Source organism: Nomascus leucogenys, chromosome 15, assembly GCF_006542625.1.
Source record: "Nomascus leucogenys isolate Asia chromosome 15, Asia_NLE_v1, whole genome shotgun sequence".
Classification (NCBI taxonomy): Eukaryota; Metazoa; Chordata; class Mammalia; order Primates; family Hylobatidae; genus Nomascus; species Nomascus leucogenys.
Window position 1 is genome coordinate 11,220,816 of NC_044395.1, and position 21,759 is coordinate 11,242,574.

A 21,759-nucleotide genomic window follows, 5' to 3' on the forward strand; every position below is an offset into this window, starting at 1 on the left:
TCTACTAAAAATACAAAAATTAGCCAGGCGTGGTGGCAGGCACCTGTAGTCCCAGCTACTCGGGAGGCTGAGGCAGGAGAATTGCTTGAACCTGGAAGGCGGAGGTTGCGGTGAGCTGAGATCACGCCATTGCACTCCAGCCTGGGCAACAAGAGTGAAACTCTGTCTCAAAAAAAAAAAAAGGTTAAAAATCATCCCAATGCTTTGGTAAGCTGAGGCAGGAGGATCACTTGAGGCCAGGAGTCTGAGACAAGCCTGAGCAACATAGTGAGACCCCATCTCTAAAAAAAAATATATAGCCTGGCATGGTGGTGTGTGCCTGTAGGCCCAACTACTCAGGAGGCTGAGGTGGAAGGAACACTTGAACTCAGGAGATCAAGGCTGCAGTGGGCCGTGAATGCACCACTACCTCCAGCCTGGGTGACAGTGAGACCGTCTCAAAACAAAATATTTTAGTGTAATACCAGCTTTCATACTAAGAACGATGTGTTTTTTAAATGTATTCTCTCTGAAACACTGAGGCTTGGAGTGACAGATGGGGCGTAACGCCACACAGTTGGTAAACAGTGATGCTGTACTTTGTACTCAGGTCTGACTCCAAAACTTACCCATTCCAGTTGATCAGGCGGCCTCCCTCCCTCCCGTGAGAAGGTGGATGGCTGCGTGTGTGCGTGTGTGCGTGTGTGTGTGTGTACAAGCGTGCCTACAAACACATGCCTTCAGGACTTGCTGTGAGCCTACTTGGGAAGACCAGAAACATCTGAGGTGACGAGCATTCATAAATCAAGCAATAAACACTCACACCATTTATTACTGTAGTTCAATACTTTTTTCTTTTTAATTCATACTGTACTTCCATGGCTCTAGCTACTTTACATTAAGATTTGGCTGGGCAGCCTTGTGTGTTTCTAGGTACTAGCAGTAAGTTTTCTGACCTTGCGCACAGCGCCAGGCAAAGTACAGTTATAGATCCAAATACAGGTGGCCAGACAACTCGACTGCACTCGACCCGTGTTCTTTCCCATAGATGGCCCAGTGCAGGTGTTGGGGCTGCTCCCTCTGCCTCACCCCACTCCACCCCACCCCACTCCACCCCATGTCAGGATTATCCAGGGGCCACTATGGCCTCTGACCCATCCCTCCTCACCTTGAAGTCTAGGTTGAGTTGGGGAAAAAGCACCATGGGTTTGGGAAGATGGTCTGGTCCATGCAGAGAGTGGTCTGGCCCTTGTGTGCAGGGTAGGAAAATGTGAGGAGCCACAAGCTATTGTTGGCAAAAATGGCTGTTTTGACTATGCAATCTCAGCACGTGGCACCCAAGCCCCAGGCCGACGCCCCAGACAGAGCCAGCTGCCTTGCCTGGAGCAGAGGCCACCCTTTTGCTTCTGCAGTGTCTTATTGTATTGAGAGAAGCAAGGAGGGCTGAAGAATGACGATGTTCTTTAAGCCTTCAGATGTTGGGGAGATCGTCCAGCATCAGCTCCTCCTGGCCAGCAAGGTGCTGCTCATCAGCTGCCAAGACTCCAGTCCCAGCTCCAGGGCCTGCTGAGGATCTCCAGTCACAAGACCCCAGAGCCATTGCACAGAACATCAAAACAGGGAGCTGGCTGGACCCTTCACAGCCATGGCCAGAGCAGAAGTGAGGTAACAAGGCTGGGCAGAGAGGTGGGAAGGGAGCTCTCTAAACAGTGTGCAAATTCCTGCTCCGCACTATGACAGCAAGCAGGGGCCTTAAAAGATGGCCTTCCAGGAAAATGCTCCTCTCAGACCCAAAATGCATCTTCTGGAAGAAAACACAGAGGTGAAGGGGATTGGGGCCAACCTGCTGGAGGTTGGGGGAATGAAAGTCAAGGATGTCAAGTGGTGAATGGGATGATTGTCTCATAGCCTAGAGACAAGTGGTGAGGGTGGGGAGAGTCAGAAAGGGGCCCCAGAGATTCCTCCTGGAGGAGGCAGGCAGGGTATGAGGTGTAGGGAGACCAGAGCCCTGCCATCTGGGGGAATGAAGAAGAGTGCTATTTCTCCTGGGAGCAGTAAGAGAAAAGGGCTGGCTTTGGCTGCCCTGCAGAGCTTAAAGAAGTGGCATGGTATGGCACAGAAAGTACCCTTCTGGGACCACAAGCATCCAGAAAGATACTTCCCCTAGTCTTTTCTCCAGGACCTCATCCTAGGGATGCTGCCTGGAAATGTAATAGGTATAGTTCAAGTTTGGGTGGGGAGCAGGGAGAGAATCTACTTCTCACAAAGCATTCCTCTTGAGCTCTCTTTGTCCTCCTCATGTCATTCCAGGTTCTTAGTGTCAGTGCTCTAAGGCAAACCCAAGGGTTTTAGCCAAAGCTTCATACTAAATCCAAACCCTATCTAAACAAAAGAGAAGTGCTAGAACCAGAAGTGACTACTCTCCACTGTTTCTTCTACCAATAAGGAGGAAGGATGGACAGATGAAAGGCTTCACAGCGCCTAGAGATAGAAGATGAGCTCCATTGAAAAGAATGTTCTTCTCCCAACTTAGAGAAAGTCCAAAGGAAGATCCCTTCACAAACTAGGCCAAGGAAGGAAGAAACCCTTCTAGGTGAATACTGAGCAATACATCAGCTCGATCTGTCTGTCTCTCTCTCTCTCTCTCTCTCTCTCTCTCTTCCACTGGGCCTCCCTAGCCCTCCTAGCCACCTAAAGAATAAATTTTAGCCACCCTGGGTCTCCTGGGAATGCAGACACTGCCCTACCACACCTCTAAATACTGGGAAGCTTCAGCCTCTGGGCTTGTTCCCTCCTGGCAGAGCAACTGAGAAAGTCCATCCTGTCTTCCCAGCCTCTGGCCTAACCCCCAAGATGATGTCAAAGCTAGAACCTACCTTAAAGATGATCTAGCCCAACTCCCTCCTGTGACAGGAGGATACTGAAGCTCAGAGAGGCGGAATGACTTGCCCAAGGCCACAGAGCTTAGTCAATGGAAAAGTCAGGACCCAGGCCCAGGTCTCCAAACCATCAGTGCAGTGCTCTTATACAGAGCTTCAAGCAGCTGCTCTTGCTGGCCTGAGATGTAATCCTCTTGTCCCCAAAGAGGTGGATGAGGAAGGGAGAGAGTCGCCCCCATGATTAGCTTGTCTGAGGCCAGTCTTGTCAATTCTTTCACAGTAAGCTGTAATGGAACTTTAGATCCTATAGCTGTTCTTCACCTTGTTAGAAACTGCAAATTCTTTAAAATTGAGTGCAAACTCTCAAACATTTTACCACATAAGTCATTACAGAAAGACTCCTGTGTGTCCCCAGTAAACTAAAACAAACAAAAAAAGCACTGGCTGGAAGATACATAAGAAGTAGTGATGTTTTGATGCTCCCTTGTAGACAGCAACTAGCCAGGCAAATGGCCAGGAATACAATGCTATTTATTTGTTTCACTCCCAGACTTATCTGCAAGGGTGAGTTAAGATCTCTTTCATAAGCTATTGACTGAGGGGGAAGAGATTTTGTCTGGGAATGAATAGAGTTGTTGGTTTTCTCCTGGTATGATAGTCAAAAAATTATTGTAACACAGAAAGCCTACAAGAGATCCATGATTCTTAAAGGACTTTCCCTACGTGCACACATTGTCTAGTGGGTTCAAATCACTAAAAAACCAGGAAGGTTCTTCTAACATACTCAGTACTACCCTCTCTGCCACCTTTTCCTCCTGGGAATGGTCCTGAGAGGTAAAGCAGAAGCAGGAACAACTCCCTGCAGCCAGGTCTGCTCTGTCACTTGACTCCCAACAAAGAACCCTTTTTAAGTCATCCCAAAGGTCCCACCATGGCACCTTTAATAATTAAATAACTTAAGGAAATAATTATGTATGGAATAAATTCAGGAATCTACAGTTTTTGCATTCAAAACTTTCTGGGAATAGTTTTGGCTTCTGGCTGTGCCAAGGGGGAGATTTCCAGCAGTCTGCACCATGCCTCCTTCTTTGGCTCAGAGCCCATGAGCCTTGATCCCTACCAGTGTCCCTCACCCAAAGTCCTGGACAAGAACTGAACAAGGACCCACTGGGCTGTGAGCATAGGCACTCTTCACAGGGATTACGTGAAACTGCATTTCCTCCCATCTCCTCTTCTAGGGGAGGAATATCCACTCTAGCTGACGACCTAGAGCCTCCTCACCCTCCTCCCTTGGAGGATGACCTGGGCATGGACCTTCCTGTTTTCTGATCCTGCCCTTAGGGAAATACCAAGGCCTTATTCTCACATAGAAAAGTCAAAAACTGTAATTGCCACAGGGAATTAAAGGCCATTCTAAGAGAAAAATGCAACTTTATCTTTGGGGTAGATGAGTGATAAAATCTTCTGTCTTTTGGGCTGATGTTCTGGGACATCTGGGACATCTGGGACATCTGGGGTTCCTTCTGCCCCTGCGTCAAGAAGCCCAGGAGAAGAACAAGCAAGACTGAAGAGCTCTGCGTGCCAAATTGGCTGTGACTCTTTCATGAATCTCCACAAGCTCTGCCTGGAGCTGGTGGGACTCTTTTGGTCATTACATGAAGAAACAGTAGTTAGTGTATGAGGGATGATGAATGTGCCCAGAGGGCCCCGTGAATTCAGATAAATGCATGGTGCTAGTGGGCCAATACTGAAAAGGCCCTGAATGTCTCACTCTTTGAAGCTAGTGCCTTCTACTCCTTAATGATCTTACACCTCTGTGGGGCCAGAGACCAGAGCAGGATTTGTACTCCATCCCCCGCCAGAACCCCCATTCCCAAGTCTGAGAAACTCAGGATTTGGAATGGCTCCCTTAGGGCATATTTCACTTGGCCTCTTCCTGCCCAAACACATGCACCTTTGCCGAATCCTTCCCTCCAATGGCCTAGATGCTTTTTCTATGTGCAAACTGTCTCAGACAGTTGTCTCCATCGGCTAATGTTGGTTCGTTCTAAGAGCAAATGATGCCGGCAACCCATCTTGGTGCTCACCACTCACAGTGTTCTGTGGGTAGACCCTGCACCCCGGATGTGGCAAGGGCCTTCTCTCCTTCTCTCAAATCCTGGAGGGCCCAGCACACCCTGACTCATCCTGGAAATCACACGGACAGCTCTAAGTGAAGGCCTCAGAGCCACAGACCTGACTTGCTTAGAAGCACTAAAAGAGGTTTAATAAGGTCGAAAATGCTCCACCCTGGCTAATAAACAATGTGCTCTTAGGGCACAGAGAAACAATAGGACTTTAGGCACTAAAAAGTGACACTTCACCCAGATCCAGCCTGGGAGAAGACCAGAGAGAAAGCGGGTGGGAAAGTAAGAAATTCCCAGCCCTTACTGGGTCCACACCCTACACAGGTCGGAGGAAGGTGCAGGGGTGATGGAGGAGAGTATGCTTCAGAACACGAGTCTCGGGAGCCTGCCACCCCACAATGCAGCTTTCCAGACATCCTCTCCATCTGACGCTCAGTACGGTCCAGAGCAAGTGGGTGGCCAACCCTAAGAGTTTAGACTGGGCTCCCTTGATGCTTCTGTGTTCCCAAGAGAATGCCTGGGGAAGCCTGGGGTAGGGAAGAAAAGATTCTCTTTTATTTTGGAAACAAATCAAAAGGGGATTAGGGAACGAAGCACCTTAAGCAATGCCGTCTTGAGACTTCTTTTTGAGACCCTAGGGTCTTCACAGGCATAACTTTGGCTCAACATTTCCCTTCTAAAAGCCAAGAATGGCCAGCAAGGGAAGGGGTGGGGAACAGAGGGTGGGAGGAGGGAGATCAGGGGAGGTCGGTGCTGAGAGGCGGTTCCTGCCCTCCTCAGCTGCTCCACCATAGGAAAACGCTGCTCCGGCCAGCACAGGGGGCGGGAGGGCCCGCTCCTTCTCCCTGGTACATAGGCATTATCTCTTTTTTAAAATCTGTATATAATATATATATTTATATTCTGTATATATATATATTTATATATATATATTTATACGGTCTATGTACATGTATTGCACAGGCCTCTTGCAGCCACCCTGTTCCTGCCTTGTCAATGATAGCGATTCCTCTTTTCTTCACTTTCCGACGTGTAGTCGCGGGACCTGATGCCGTTCTGAAGGTTGATGAGCGAGTCCTTCATCTGCAAGACAGAAAACCCCACCCCAGGCCTGGGTCTGCGCTTTCAGTGGGATTCTCCACCGAGCAGCCCTCCCCCCACACCCGCTGAGGGCAGGCCTCCAAACACACCATGGGGCTGAAAAGAGTCGGGCACCTAAAGCAAGGGTGGTTCTCACTGCACACTGTTTCAGACAGAAAGGGGACAGTCAGGCTGGACGCAGTGACTCACACCTGTAATCCCAGCACTTTGGGAGGCAGAGGTGGGAGGATCAGTTGAGGCCAGGAGTTTCTGACCAACCTGGGCAACATAGAGAGACCCCATCTCTATAAAAAGTTTAAAAATTATAGCCAGGCCTTGTGATATGCACCTGGATCCTAACTACTCAGGAGGCTGGGGTGGGAGGATGGTTTGAACCTGGGAGCTTGCAACTGCAGTGAACTACGACTACACCACTGCACTCCAGCCTGGGCAACAGAGCAAGACCCTGCCTTTAAAAAAAAAAGAGAGAGACAGAGAGGGAAAGGGAGCTGGAGAGAGAAAGAAAAGAAAAAAAGAGAGGAAAAAAGAAAGAAAGAAAGGAGACAGACAATCTAGCACGGGGAAGCCCTTGGGTAGGGCTTACTGGGGCTCAGTGCTGAATCAAGAACTCTCTTGAAGTGTTCAGCTGCTACCAAGAGCCTCTCAGGCTGTCACCGACTTGATCTACTTGTTTCGTCTGGTTTCCCTGATGATCCTTAATATACCACAAGCCTGTCTTTGTACATTGAGCCACATTGTTCCCCCCGCCCGGGAATCTTTGTGCTCTTGCCTATTCCAATCTCACCCATCTGCTAAGGCTCAGAACAAATCCAAACTTTCTCCAGCTCCCAGTCATCCCTCTCCTTCATGGTCTCTCACACAGCACACTCGGGCTCTGGACTGCAGTCATCTTTCGTTGCTTGGTTTCATGTTTGCTAGGACTGGAACTGTGTCTAATCCTTCTCTTGTGCACCCAGGGGCACCATGCACAGAACTGAGTGGGTTCCTAGTTGGTATCCATATCAGCAAATTAACATTTTCAGGTCATAGACTGCAGTCTAAATGGGAGACTAGAATGGAGCCTGGCAGGAGAATTGTAAAATGGCCCATCATACCACCACATATTTAAATATTCACATATTTACATACTGTCTCTGGGTAAACTGCTGTGTTACAACATAAGACAACATTTCTGGGGTAAATGGTTACGGATTTGGGGAAAGTCTGGTCTCTCTGCTTAATCTACCACTTTCTTCTCTCTGGTTCATTTATATCTTCTGCTCAAGACAGAGGAGGGGGCCATTCTGTTATTTTAAAAGTTACTTTTAAAGGGATTGAAACAAAACAACTCTCTTAATACTTGTAGGGTAGAGTCCACTAGGCTATAGATCTGACAGCCCTGACCCTCAAGTTAACGGGCCCCATTCTGAAATAGAATTCTAGAGTTGGAAGAGACCCCTGGGTCATCCAGTCCAACTGCCCCAATTTAATCTATAAGTTCTTTATCCATCATCATCTAGTTACCCCTTGAACACTTTCAATGGTGGAATCTCAGTTCTCTACAGTAGCCTGTTCCATTGCTGGACACCATTAGCCACAAGTTGTTTGCATTTGATGATGAAGAAAAATTACTTTCTTAAACTTCTAGCCCTAGTTCAGCACTCTAGAGTTTTCCAGTAAGTCTAACCCTTGACACCTGTTGGCCTGGGTGTCTGAAGGCCACCCTGTTCTCCTCACCCTCCTGTTCCCTTCTCCTGGGTTTGTCTTCAATTCCATCAACCCTTCTTGAAAGGGTAGGGCTTCTAAACTCCTCACTAAGCTTTTTGTCCCCTTTTGGTTTAAAAAAAAAACTGCCCTCCTTAAGTGTGATGACAAAGCTAAACACATCCAACTGGGTCCTGATAGCTGCATTAAGATTCTTTTCCCTTTTTTTTTTTTTTTTTTGAGATGAAGTCTCGCTCTGTTGCCCAGGCTGGAGTGCAGTGGTGCTGTCTCAGCTCACTGAAACCTCCGCCTCCCAGGTTCAATCAATTCTCCTGCCTTAGCCTCCCAAGTAGCTGGGATTACAGACGTGCGCCACCATGCCCGGCTAATTTTTATATTTTGAGTAGAGACAGGGTTTCGCCATGTTGGCCAGGCTGGTCTCAAACTCAAGTGATCTGCCCTCTTCAGCCTCTCAAAGTGCTGGGATTATAGGCGTGACCCACCATGCCCGGCCTCTTTTACCTTACTTAGAGCTAAGACCAAACAATGCAAGGAAATAAGGTTTAATATTAATGAGCACCACCCACATGCCATCAAATCCTGATGACAGTTCCATGAAGCTATGATTACAATTCCTATTTTATAAATGAAGAAACGGAAGCTCAAGGTCCCTTGCTCACGGTCACAAAATTAGTTAGTGGCAAGGCTGGGATGCCATCTCTGGCTGGTCACAAAACGTCAGAAAGGCAACTCTTTAGGGAGAGAAGTTGTCATGTAGCGGGATAAATCCTGAGTCTATTATTTTCTAATTCTCTTGCACAGCAAAGGCAGATTCCTGCTCTCTAGGCAACCACATGGAGGCATATTTTATAAGATACTAAACTATTCTGGGGAAGCAGGAAGCTCCCTCCCCCAAGGAAACTAAGCTAATTATTGATTTTGCCTCCGGATGATTTGCCTAAATAGTTGATCTAGTTTTGCGGGGGGGCGGGGGGGATACAGGCAAACTGTACGACAAAGATGATGCTATGAAAAGAAGACAAAGTACAGCCATCTTCCCAGACGATCAGTGCAGTGTCACTGACTGTCAAAGGAGGGGGCGGTAAACATTTGAAAAAACTCAAAGACATGCCCTCTGGGAAGACAAATCTCTGTAAAAGGGTTGAGGGGGTTCTCTGTTTAAATGCCTGTCAGATGGTTATGGGTTACCAAAAATAAAAATAAAAAGAGTTCTCCTTCTACCTAACCTACAGCTTTCCTGGTGCAAATTCAGTGGGTCATTTTATTGTTCTTCTTTTTTAGAATATACCTGCATTTCTAGCAGCCCACTTAAGGAAGGCTTTCCATTTAGAACAATGCATGGCCTGGAGGAAGAATGAATTGGAGGGAGAAGTCTGGAGGGTGGTGATAGAGACAAGGATCTTTCTCACAGCATAAGGGAAGGAGTCCCCACTCCCAAAGACCAGGGCAAGCAGAGAAGGTGGGGCATCTCACCTGGTCAAGGAGCATCACTGAGGATTTGATGATCTCCCTCCATTTTTGGAGCTCAGTATCGTGGTACTTTTGTTGGGACTCTAAGAGCTGGGCCCATTCTGTCTGAGACTGGGGTAACCTGTGGGGTAGAAGAAGGGGTACCCCAGCAGCTGGAGTTATGCTCAGCGAACTGTCCTGGGCTCCCAGACCCCTAAAGGACAGAGAGTCACATCAGAGTGCTTTGTCCTCTGCTCACTGCCCCCGGTTCCCCTGTGCCCCAGATCAGAAGTGGGCTGAAACTATAGGGAGAGATTCTGAGTTTCCCTTGGGCTCATCCCAGAGGGATGGGGAAGGGCAGTGAGGCAGTCCCAAGGAGACTGGGAGACAGGTGTCATGGCACTGGGTGGGATGAAGGTGGAGGCGAGGGGATGAGGCCAGGATTACCTTTCTTGGAGCCTTAGACCCTGCCAGGCAGTGAGGGTCTGCGTGGTGTATTCCAGCATCCAGAGTTTGTAGAAGAGCATCATGTTAAGGATGACCAGCAGCACCAGACTAGGAAGGAGACATGGGGAAAAAAACATCAGCAGTGAGATGTCACCTGAACCTAGGACATCCCCCATCCCAGAGGCTGCTGTCCCTGACCAGTGGGCCATCCAAAGCATTGCAGTGAGTGAGTGAGCTGGAGGGACGCAGCAAGGGGGAGAGAGAGAGAAGCAACCTAATCTGGACAGGCCAGGATACAGGGGAGAGCCATGGAGAGGGGCATGGGATGAAGGTACTAGAAAGGAGAGATGCACAGGCACCCAGAACCTGGGCACCTGGGGGAAGAGAGGTATGGTGGGAAGGAAAAGAGATGAGGGGGTAAAGGAGTAATCATAGAGCCAGTACCTGAAACAGATCCTAATGGGAGCAAGGAAGAAAAATGGGGAGGAGGCAGAGGTTAGAAACAGGCAAGTGTGGGGAAGGGGAAAACTGCACTGAAAATCAACCTGGGAGCGAGTTAGAGTATATGAGAAAAAAATACTAGAAGCAAAGACACAATGGATGAGAAGACCCAGCAAGGACAGGGCATGAGAAAACAACAGACAGACTCTTAGTATTTCACGGGTGCTAAATTGAGAAAAGATTCCCCCTACCAACCCAACCTTAGGACATAACTGAAGGGTGAGACTGAAGGAGGAATTCCAGTGGGTCCCTAGCTCTGCCAATGATACCTTTTACAGATGTTAGCAGAACTTCCTGCAAGCTGCAAAGTTCCCTGCCTCAACCTGATACCAGCTGGCAGGGATCATGGAGACAGGCTGAGGTTTCCCAGAGTCTGGGTCAGAACTGGTAAGAGACAGGGGAGGCAAGGATCATCCAGGGGCTGGAGGGGCTGTGGGGAATGAGGAGTCATAAAGAGACTGCAGAAATTCTCTCCTTCTCTCAGCCTCACTGGCTGCCTAATCATTACCGTATACCAAGCTCATAGGATGAAGAGATGAAGACATCATCGTGGGTAGAGAGGATCCAGAGACACACAAAACTGGATGCAAACCCTGGCTCACCACTTAAAAATCTCTTAACTTTTGATCAAGTTTTCTAGCTTCTCCAACCTAGGGACAGTAATACCTATCCCACTGGGGTTGTTCTGTAGATGAAAGGGAATATATTGTAAAATATCCTGGCACACTGTAGGCCCTACACAAAGGGTAGTTCTTATCATTAACGGGGGAGATGTAGACACACATAAGAAAAGAGAAGATGACAAAAAACGAGAAGATAGGCCGGGCATGGTGGCTCACACCTGTAATCCCAGCACTTTAGGAGGCCAAGGTGGGTGGATTGCTTCAGCTGGGGAGTTCAAAACCAGCCTGGGCAACATAGCAAAACCCCATCTCTACAAAAAAATATTTTTAAAAATTAGTCGGGTGTGGTGACATGCACCTGTGGTCCCAGCTACCAGGGAAGCTGAGGCAGCAGGATTGCTTGAGCCTGGGAAGTGGAAGTTAGAGTGAGCTGAGATCATGCTACTGCATTCCAGCCTGGGCAACAGAGTGAGAACCTGTCTCAAAAAAAAAAAAAAAAAAAAAAAAGGAAAGAAAAGAAAGAAAAAGAGATAAAAGAGAGATGGATAAAAGACCAGCAAAGAAAGAAAAGCTTATGCTATGCCTTAGGCTTTTCAAAGCATATGCCTGTGCAAGTGGTACTGTGTTTCTCATCCGTGTTTCTGGTACTGTGGAACGTAGTCTTCCTTAAACTGACAGCCACAAATTTCTGGGGCTGCTGTGTTCTCAGGCCTCTCTGAGTTGTCCACAAGGCCTTTAAAACTTTTGTGTTGAATTTCAATGCCACGGTCTTTATTTTTTATTTATTTATTTATTTATTTATTTATTTTTTTGAGACAGAGTCTCGCTCAGTCACCCAGGCTGGAGTGCAGTGGTGCGATCTCGGCTCACTGCAAGCTCCGCCTCCCAGGTTCACGCCATTCTCCTGCCTCAGCCTCCCAAGTAGCTGAGACTACAGGCACCTGCCACCACGCCTGGCTAATTTTTTTTGTATTTGTAGTAGAGATGCCGTGTATTTTTGTATTTGTAATAGAGACACCGTGTTAGCCAGGACGGTCTCGATCTCCTGACCTCGTGATCCGCCTGCCTTGGCCTCCCAAAATGCTGGGATTACAGGCGTGAGCCACTGCTCCCAGCCCACGGTCTTTAATTTTATCAGCACATACTGGGTCACCTGAACACCCGCCTCTTCGGCACAGCCTGCTCATGATCTTGGTGCCTGCATTTGGGTTTATGTTTGCAATCCTGTCTGTGCTAAGTGAAGATCAAGGGATACCCCTGTGTGCTGTCTAAGTGAAGGCTGCACAGTTGTTGAAACAGAGAAAGGAGGTGGCTGAGTCACACTGTAGCAGGCATGTGGGGGCAAGAGCCTGCCAGACACAGGGCAAGCTGTGCTGTGTCAGCCCGTCCCACGTGTAGGCTGTCGGCAGACACTCGGCATGGATCCTGTAGCATTGAATTAGAGAGTCTGATCATTCTAAACTTACAAAACCCAAAAGTTAGTTAATAACATGCTATACAATTTGCTTAGGAATGGAGGCCTTCTCTACTTAAAGTCAAAATGCAGAAAGAGCTTAAACACAAAACTAACCTGAGGTTACAGTGCTCTACAAACCAAAATCCAATACAAGAGATTTAATTTAACAGAACAATGGCATGAATCACATTAAATTGATGTTGCTAAGTGTGACTTTTACTAGTTTTACAGTTACATTTATTTATTTATTTATTTATTGAGATGAAGTCTCACTCTTTCGCCCAGGCTGGAGTGCAGTGGCGCAATCTCGGCTCACTGCAAACTCTGCCTCCCAGGTTCAAGCCATTCTCCAGCCTCAGCCTCCCAAGTAGCTGGGACTACAGGCGCCGGCCATCATGCCCAGCTAATATTTGTATTTTTAGTACAGATGGGATTTCACCGTGTTAGCTGGGATGGTCTCAATCTCCTGACCTCATGATCCGACTGCCTCAGCCTCCCAAAGTGCTGGGATTACAGGTGTGAGCCACCGCGCCCAGCCAACAGTTACTTTTGTTTTTAATTTTGTAAAAATATCTTCGTTTCTTATGCTGTCATCAGAAGAATTTTGCATCTACTTTTATCTGACATATTAAAGTTGGTGAAAGAGTCTACCTTACGTTCCTCATGGCTTTCCCTCCTGTAAGTGGTCCCCAGGACAGTCCTAAACCTTGTCTTCTTTGTCACACACTATACTCTCTATGGATGCTTTCATTCACACCATGGCTGTAATGCTATGGATAATTAAGCAGTGACTGCAGCCTACACCTGTCATCTGAGCTCCAGGACCACATCAGCACAAATCTGTCACCTCTTCCTGGATAACCTATGGCACCTGAGACATACCTGGAACTGTTAATGTCTTCTTTGGAAATGCTTTGCTAAATTCCAGATGTCTGTGAATGACACAACCATGTACGGTCCCTCGAATCAGTAGTTCATCTTCCTTCCCTACCTCAGCCTCCCGAGTAGCTGGGACTACGGGCACCTGCCACCACGCCTGGCTAATATTTGTAGTTTTAGTAGAGACGGGGTTTCACAATATTAGCCAGGATGCTCTCGATCTCCTGACCTCAGGATCCGCCTGCCTTGGCCTCCCAAAGTGCTGAGATTACAGGCGTGAGCCACCGCGCCCAGCCAGCATAGCATCTTTCTATGCAAGTTACTGGGCCTACTGTTTTATAATGTCATAGCAATTATTATAAATAGTCTACATTAAAATAAGCATCCACTTTTCTTGTATTGTAGGCATTGATTTTGTCTGGCTACCCTGCCAACGTGTGGGCTCCATGAGTGCACAGTTCCAGTGCCTGGCACAGAGCAGACACTCAGAACATCTAATGAAGGAATGAACTCCGAAAATGCCCTCTAGCATTTCTCTGTTAGCATTTAACCATCTGTGCAGGAATTTCAAACGTTCTGTCTCTCTCACCCACTTGAAACTGAAACCCTGAAGGGTATGGATGCTGCATGAAGCATTTTCTTCTGAAGGCCTAGCATACAGTAAATGCTGAACAAAGCAGAGAAAAAGAAGCAAAGAGGTAAGCAACAGGCAGAGCAACCAATCCAGACACAGAAGACTAGAGGACAAAGCGAAATCCAGGGCAAACAGTAAGGGTGCTCAGATGCTTCAAGAGACGAGGGCTGGGGCACCAGGCTGGAAAGGGAAGGCAGTGAGGGAAGGATAGGAGAACCTAGAGTCCCTTACACACAGCTGATAACCAGCAGCAGCTTGGACACGCTCTGCAGGTGGAAACCGTTGGGGGTGTCCTCGGGGATATGCCGCGTCTGCGTGGAACCTGTGGGGAGAATTAAAGAGACCATCACCATGGTGACCCACAAGTCCAACAACTGCTGGCAGGGACACTGGTCAAACAGCAAACATCAGAGACTGATGGAAAAATGTCCATGACACTGTGATAGCAACGACTGCCAGCTCTCCAAGAGGAGAAGGTAAAATCCTCAAGGGTAAGGTCATGGGTTGGGTCAGGTCATCATTGAACAATGAGAAAATCAACAGGCTCATGTAGCTAGGATATACAGGCCCAGGACAAAGGGATCTTCAGCTATGGGAGGGGATGTGGCACTGGGCTAGGACTAAAGACGGCTGGCTTCTGGCTCTGGATCTATTCCTAGTAAGCTACATGATGGTGGACAAGTCATGTAAGCTCTCTGAGAGTCAGTTTACTCAAATGCAATGTCAGTCAGAAATCTTAAATGCAAAACACGTAACATGGAAGTGCTAGGGGTGAAGCTAGGGGGCATGCAGAAGGCTGGCACTCTCCCCCCACTCTCCCCTCTTCTTCTGCCTCCGCTGTCCGTATCCAGCTAAATTAGTTGGTCTCTAAGGCCCCTTAGAGTCCCAGGTTTCCAGGATTCAGCAAAGACAAGGATGTGAATGGCTAGGTGGGGAGAGGAAGAAATATTAAGGAGCCCATGCAAGCCTGGGTCAGCCCATGGGGGTGAAGTGAAGGGGGACTGTCTTGGACGCCCTGATCTTTGTGAAATGAGGTAATCTCTGTGGTCTGAGCTGTGGGATCTCCTTAGTGTATTTCCCAAGAACTTGGAAGCTTCATACTTGAGCCTATGCAGGTAGCCATGGAACTAGGGCCAACACGAAAGCATAAACACTAAGGCAGCTTTTGTTAATTAGAGCACACATATGGGTTCAGCTGGGGCTGAGGAACTTAAAGAGCAAAGAGAAACAGAGCATTGGGAGCCTCAGATTTAGTGACTTATGTTCAAATTATACCCAAGGTGCAAAATGAGTGTGCATGTGTGTGCCTTGGTGTGGGCATGCAGCTCCAGCCCAAAGCTCAGTCCACCCGACCTGTCCCCACCTGGCACACACCTGCCACATGTTTGATCCTGTGGCCCACATCCTCATCTGTGGGCGTGGTGACCGGGCTCATCACCTCTTCCAGGTGAGGGACTCGCAGGTGGGCATGGGGACGCTTCCTCCTCCGCACCGTCGTAGTCTTGCTGGCCTTCTCTTTGGGAGATTGTCTGTGCATCTCAGCCAAATAAGTGCTCTCCGTTTTGGCCAGCTCGCTCTCTATCAGAGACAAAAGGGCCACAGGAGAGGCCACCTTCAGCCCTCCAATGCAACTCTCTGTAGAACCATTTTCCTATTCTGTATTCTGGGAAGTTGGTTGGGTGGGTTGATGACCCTCAGGGATGCCCATGAGCCTCGGGAGGTACTTCTGGGACCCAGCCCCAGTCAAACCCTTCTTCTGGGGTTGTTCAACATTGCAAGGAACCATATGTTCCCAATACTTGCACCCTCATGTATACAATCTGGGGCATACACTTCTTAAATAGATGCAATCACAGGCATTTTTACAAATACTTCTCGTCACAGAGCCACCTATATCACTAGGTCTGTGGTTCCTTTTGGGGTGAGGGGTGTTTTATAGATCCCTCAATGACCTCCTAAACATCCTAGACACAGTCTGGAAAAACGCACATGTCCACATACATGCCAAATTTGGTGTCCACTTCTGGAGCAGGCGTGGGTACCTCATGAAACTACTTCACCTTTCAGTCTCTGCCTCTATTCTCAATACCATTCCCCTGAATGGTGGGCAGCCGCAGTGCAGTTTACCATCTCTGCAGCCCAGCTAGCAGCAAGGATTGCAGTGCTCACCTAAATGGCGGAAGTAGTCCTCCAGCCCACTCCAGAAGTTCTTCTCGATGAAAGTTTTCACTAACCCCCAGGGCTGTTTTCGATAGCGCAGCTCTGTGGAGACCCTGAGGAGCAAGCCAGACACAAGATCAGTCATTTCCTGGGTGGACCTGCCTCTGCTGGGAAAAGGGAAATTCGGAGTTAAGGCCAAAGCCGCTTCATATTTGTACTAAACTTTACAAGTTAAAAGGTCCTTCCACATCCATCTCATCATCTGATCTCCATGACCACCCTCTGAAGTCAGTGGAGCTGGTGGATTTATCCCCATTTTATAGACAAGAAAACTGAGCCGTAGGATATTGAAGCAGAGCAAAGGCTAACAACTAGGGTTCTGACTCCAGAGTTCTCTTATGATTGCACACTGCCTCCTCTCAGGGGTCTCACATAGGGCCCAGCAGCCTGCCTGCCCGGCAAGGGGAAGCTCTGCCTGAGGTTCAAGTCTTTTGAGAAACTGACACTGAAAGAAAGTAAGATGGCCCATCCTTTCATCAGGGTCATTCTCTCCTTCTCCAGAGACTTTTAAGTCTAAGTCAAGTTCTGGGGTTTTATCACTTTAACCTTTAAAAGTATCAGTCACCCTGGGCAACATAGTGAGACCCCATCTCTACAAAAATAAAAATAAAAATAATTAGCCAGGGTCATGTCTGTAGTCCCAGCTAACAGGAGATTGAGGTTGAGGTTGAGGCTACAGTGAGCCATGATCACACCACTGCACTCCAGCCTGGGGAAGACAGTGAGGAAAAAAAAAAAAAGTATCATCTGCTGCCAGCCCTGGCTCCTGCCTCTCCACTGCACCCCAGACCTCGCCGGCTCTTGCTCTTTTCCAAGCATTCTCGCTCCCAGTCGCTGGTCGCACTTCTGCCCATACCCCCTGCACTATCAGCTCTTTTCTCTCCTATGCAGCAGCCCTGCTCTTTGCCTCCCCCTTAGATTCATCTGCATCTGTCAGTAGATTCTCCCAGCTAATCCATCCCACCCCATCCCATCCTGTGACTAAGGCTCCCAGCCCAGTCTCATCCCCCTCCTCAGGGACGCCACCTCCACCCATGTCCCAATGGGAGAATGCCTGTACTTGGAGACACCTCACTCCCCAACTCAACAACCGCTGACTGCATCGTGGATGGGCACCTTCCTATAATGGTCTGTTCAAGGTCAACCAGCTACCTCTGCATGGCTGCAGAGAAAAGATGCAATTGAAAGATCTTCTGAGGAACCCAGAATTAAGAAACCTAGGCACTGTGGAGGAAAGGATAAGAACAGGAGGGAGAGAGAAGGAAGGGAAAAAAAAGAAGGAAGGAGGAAGAGAAGCAAGGCTGAAGGAGGAGTACATGTTCAGGAGGAAGCACAGAACACCCAACCCCCCAAAAATTACCAAGAGAATGAAAAAGATGCAGGCCCTCTTTTTTAAGAGATAGGGTCTTACTCTGTCTCCCAGGCTGGAGTGCAGTTGTGCAATCATAGCTCATTGCAGCCATGAACTCCTGGGATTAAGCAACCCTCCCACCTCAGCCTCCCGAGTAGCTGGGACTACAGTACATGCCACCACTCCTGGCAAACTTTTATTTTTTTTGCAGACACAGGGTCTCACTACATTGCCCAGGCTGGCCTTGAACTCCTGGGCTCAAGCAATCCTCCTGCCTAAGCCTCCCAAAATGTGTGAATATAGGCACGAAGCACAAAGATCTTTCTTGATGCACACTTCTTGAAGCCCAAGAGATCTCTGTGCAACCTTTTACTAAACTTTTATTTGAACTACATCAGTGAATTTTTGGCTCCTTACAACCAAAAGAACTTGGTCGAAGGTACAGGTAAACGGTCTGATGATTTTCAAATGGGTGTGTGTCTTGCCTTTTCAATTAGACTACAAGTTTCTTAAAATGTCAGGGTCTAAATTTCTTCCTTCCTTTGGAAGCACATTACAGTGCCCAGAACTAATTATTCACTCAGTCAGTGTTCTCTGGACTCTGATAGGTACAGGCCCAGCTGGGTGCTGGGAATAAAGTGTGGCTGGAATGGAATTCCTGTGCTCGTGGAGCTCACTGTCTAACACTAATGGCAATCCAAGCAGCACGGTGGACAGCGCACAGGTTTACAAGTCTAAGATCTGGGTTTCAGTACTTACTAAAGACGTGACTCTTGGCAAAGTTCCTTAACTTACACGAAACTCAGTTTTATCTGAAAAATGAAGATAAATCCACCTCTTTGAGTCATTCTAAAGACTACAGTGAATGTAGGTAAAGTGCCTACATTATACTGTATAAGCCATAGACAACCAATAAATAGCAGTAGCTATACAAGTTTTACTAATAAGATGTACAGAGTGGAGAGAATAATTAACTCAAACAGAGTGGTGGGTGAGCCTCATAAGGCTTCAGAGAGAAAGTAGAATAGAGAGTCAGCAGCCAAGCACTCCCCACCTCCTCCTTCCCTGTCAGAAGCAAATGAATGTTCTCTAAGGTAAGGACCCCCGTCTGACTGCACTGGGCCTTCCACACACCGCACCTGAGTCGGCTCTTGTTCCGAGCCACGCGGGTGAGCGTGTAGCGATTGATTGTGTAGAAGTAGTCATGGTAGGGTACGTCGTGGGTGAGGACTTCGGCATCTATCACGTAACATTCACTCTCCTGGCTCGCCTTGTACATGGTCTGTGGGCAGGAAAGGTCCATTGGACAAAACTGAAGAGGAGCAAGGAGCTTGGAAAAGCACCTTCTCCAGCCTCCCCAAGCCCACCCCACCCCACGGCTTCTGAACAGGAGAACCAGAATCACTGGAATCAGCAGCATCTAAACAAGCAAGATGCCACCACCGCTTTGGGGCAAAATGACACTTGCGCCCTGAAACTTCTTCCTGACATCTGCCCTTAATCCTTCAAGACAGAACACAGGATTTTCCAGCCCGCTCTTCTGTGCATCCGCGGCTCTGCTCACCTGTGTCTCCCTGACAGTGGCAGTTTTGGGAGCCAGAGGGTTGGTAAGGGTGATAGTGTAAAGAATCACTCGGCTCTGGTTTCCGTTCTCCTCCTTTTTCCATGGATGGAAGATGATATCTAAGGGTAGAGGAGAGCCCTGGAATGAGGAAGGGAGGGCAGAGCCCCCTCCCCAATCCGAGTTTCCCCTCCAAGTGACCTTCTGGACTGTGCTTACTACTGCCTGGCCTGCAAAAGGAAGCCAATGGGAGCCTGAGGGCTGGGGAGAGGGTGGGAAGAGGAGGAGTAGCCGAAGCAGAAAGAGGCTCATTGTAGCATTGTCAAAATTCTACACAAGGCTCTAGAATGCTGATTATTCCTAGGACTGGGACAGGAGGTCTTGGGGCCACCTACGGGGGTGCTGGCAACACTGGTGTTACTGTGGCGAGGGCCTAGGGTCCCTTGGGAACAAGTCCTCTCCTCTAAGCCATGACCTCCCCGTGCCCTCAGCGTGCCCTCTCCTCTTGGCACACAGGATCGCTGATGCCCAAATGCTTTGTTACAGCTGGATGCTTAGAGGTCCCTGCTGTGGGAAGAGTTTGGGGGAAGAGGAGGAGGCAGAAGCACAGAGAGTCAAAGCATAAACCCCCAGATCCTAGATGTGAGGCCCGGCCTAGCTCCTTCTTAGCTGCATGAGGTCAGGCAAGCACTAACAGTTTGAGTTCCAGCAGCCTCATCGGTGCCCACACACAGGGTAGCTGTGAGGTCTGAATGAGATAATGTCATGTGCATGGCATAGAGTGGGTGCTGCCAGCGAGTGAGAGCCACTGTGCTTTACTAGACGGTGAGCCCTGTGAGGGCAGGGACAGGGCAGGTCTTAGGGGCGGCATCGAGTGCCTGGTGTGCAGTGGGAAAGGGTGAAGCTGCAGGGCTGGTGAAAAGGAGGGCAACAGCGCCTGAGGGAGCTCCCGCACCACAGAAGGCTGGAGAGAGGGTGTCTGGGCCCTGACGTGGCCGAGGGAAGGAGGGTGTGTGGGAGGAGGAATAAGGAAGGGAAGGAAGCAAATGTAGAGAGGGAAGAAGCGAGGATGAAGAGGGAGGAATGGGGGGTACAGTCCCAGCAGAACGGACCAGAGAAGCGCCGCTGCTCCATGAAATCCCGCTGGAAGGGCGAGTTGGTGAAGAGGAGGTCATAGAGCTTGTCCACGCTGAAGTTGAAGACTTCATTCACGTACTGCCGGCCACTCAGGTCCTCATAGAAGGCCTGGACCTCCCCTGCATAGAAGAGAGGATCAGGAAGTAGACAGTGACAGAGGAGGGGCAGGGGGCCCCAGGGACATCCTCCAAGAGCACTTATGTCTCTGGCTAACATGGGCACAGCCACCAAGGGTATGGAGAGGCCATGGAGCAGGACAGCTGAGCTCGTTGGCACGGTTTATGACTTTGCTTTCGGTCTCTTTCTTTTGCTGGGATGCACACCATTTCCTTTAGTTGACACTACCCATTCCTTCTTTACAAGGTGTTTGGGAATGTACAATTTGCTTTTACACTTTCAAACCCCCCTAATTCAGTTGATCTTAGACTAAAATTCAAATAAATGACTACTTCTAGAAGTTGCCTAAACCCAAAGAGTGGGTTTTTGAGAGTCTGTAAGTTAACTCCAATTGACAACAAATTGTAGTTGTAACCCATGGCATAGGTGTGTTCGAGGGAACGGAGACTCATCTGGAAGAATCAGTGTGCAGAACTGCTGCTAAGGCTGGGGCTGGCCCAATAGGCTGTGATCCATAACTACGGTTCCATAAGACAGCCTATGTCTACCATGATGTCAATACCTACTCCCCCTTTTAAACTTAAGATTACAGCTTCATCATGCAGCAACATAAGAATTCAAACCAGAATGAGAGGCACACAGAGCAAGGTGTGGGAGGGCTCCAAAAGTGGAGCTTCCTTCAGTCTCAGGGATGCAGAGCCCTCCCGGCACATCACTGTGTCAATATACAGAAGATTGCCAGCCAGGGAATTTCACCTGTAATCTGAATTTTCCAGCTGCTACAGGAGAATGCATCTGAGGATACAGGTGAGCTGCTAAAGCCTCAGTGCTCCCCCCTGAGCCCTTGGCACCCCTCAGTCCCTAATTACTGCACCTACATGGGTGGGTATGTGATCTCAGGAGGAGGCTGACATTTCTGGCACCCCTAGGATCCTGAGGAAACCAGAGAACTCTGAAGTACCCTGTAGGGTCAAGTCCTATGACTGCACAGATGGGTACTGCACAAACGCAGCACAGTGGGTATTCACACCTTAGTTTATGTGAAAGGCACCCTGGAATTGGGCAGTACCCAACCCATGCAGTCATTTGTGCCAACCCTGGACTCTAGATGGGGGTGGGTAAGCCAACCAAAAGTTAGAAAGCCACTGCAGGTGGCCCCTGGGAGAGGTGTCCACAGATCCGAAAGTGAGCACTATGTTCATATGCTCACTAGTCGTAACAGATCACTCATTCAATGGAGGAAATCCATCAATCGATTTCATGAATGCTGAGAATTTGGCTTCTCTCCATGGAAGGTAAGAAGCAGCATGTTCCCAAGAGAGGTCCTACAAGCTAATCCTATGCAGGCATGAAGTTAGAAGCTACTTGCTTACAAAAATTAGAGAAACAAGGGAGTCTCCAAACCTGATTTGACCCAGCAACACCTTTTCTTCTAGCTGGGCCTAAATACCCCACGCTGCAAAAATTGCATTAACAAGTTTCGCAGCTATCTTGAGGACGTTTCTGTTAAAATCTAATTATTTCCAGGGAGCAGCTGACTGGTGCCTTCCTTGTGGCTTATAAACATTGCCTAGCCTTGCATGTCTGTGAGGGTC

General features: G+C 48.5%; 1 protein-coding gene across 21 annotated transcripts in view; it reads right to left on the bottom strand.

The window, feature by feature from the left end:
- Positions 1-814: 814 nt before the first annotated feature.
- GRAMD1B (GRAM domain containing 1B) overlaps positions 815-21,759 on the bottom strand; it is a 274,683-nt gene continuing 253,738 nt past the window's right edge. For 14 of the 21 annotated variants that reach the window (XM_030829751.1, XM_030829753.1, XM_030829748.1 and 11 more), the window contains 10 exons: positions 20,023-20,166; positions 18,914-19,032; positions 18,489-18,631; positions 15,948-16,051; positions 15,153-15,356; positions 14,010-14,100; positions 10,130-10,141; positions 9,686-9,793; positions 9,263-9,380; positions 815-6,067 (listed from right to left, as the gene is read on the bottom strand). In XM_030829751.1, the coding sequence (XP_030685611.1) occupies positions 5,978-6,067; positions 9,263-9,380; positions 9,686-9,793; positions 10,130-10,141; positions 14,010-14,100; positions 15,153-15,356; positions 15,948-16,051; positions 18,489-18,631; positions 18,914-19,032; positions 20,023-20,166 (1,133 nt within the window). In that variant the 3' untranslated portion in view covers positions 815-5,977. Of the gene's footprint in view, positions 6,068-8,229; positions 9,381-9,685; positions 9,794-10,129; positions 10,142-14,009; positions 14,101-15,152; positions 15,357-15,947; positions 16,052-18,488; positions 18,632-18,913; positions 19,033-20,022; positions 20,167-21,759 lie in introns of those variants that run through there. The other 7 variants (XM_030829754.1, XM_030829746.1, XM_030829761.1 and 4 more) reach the window with 4 other exon arrangements.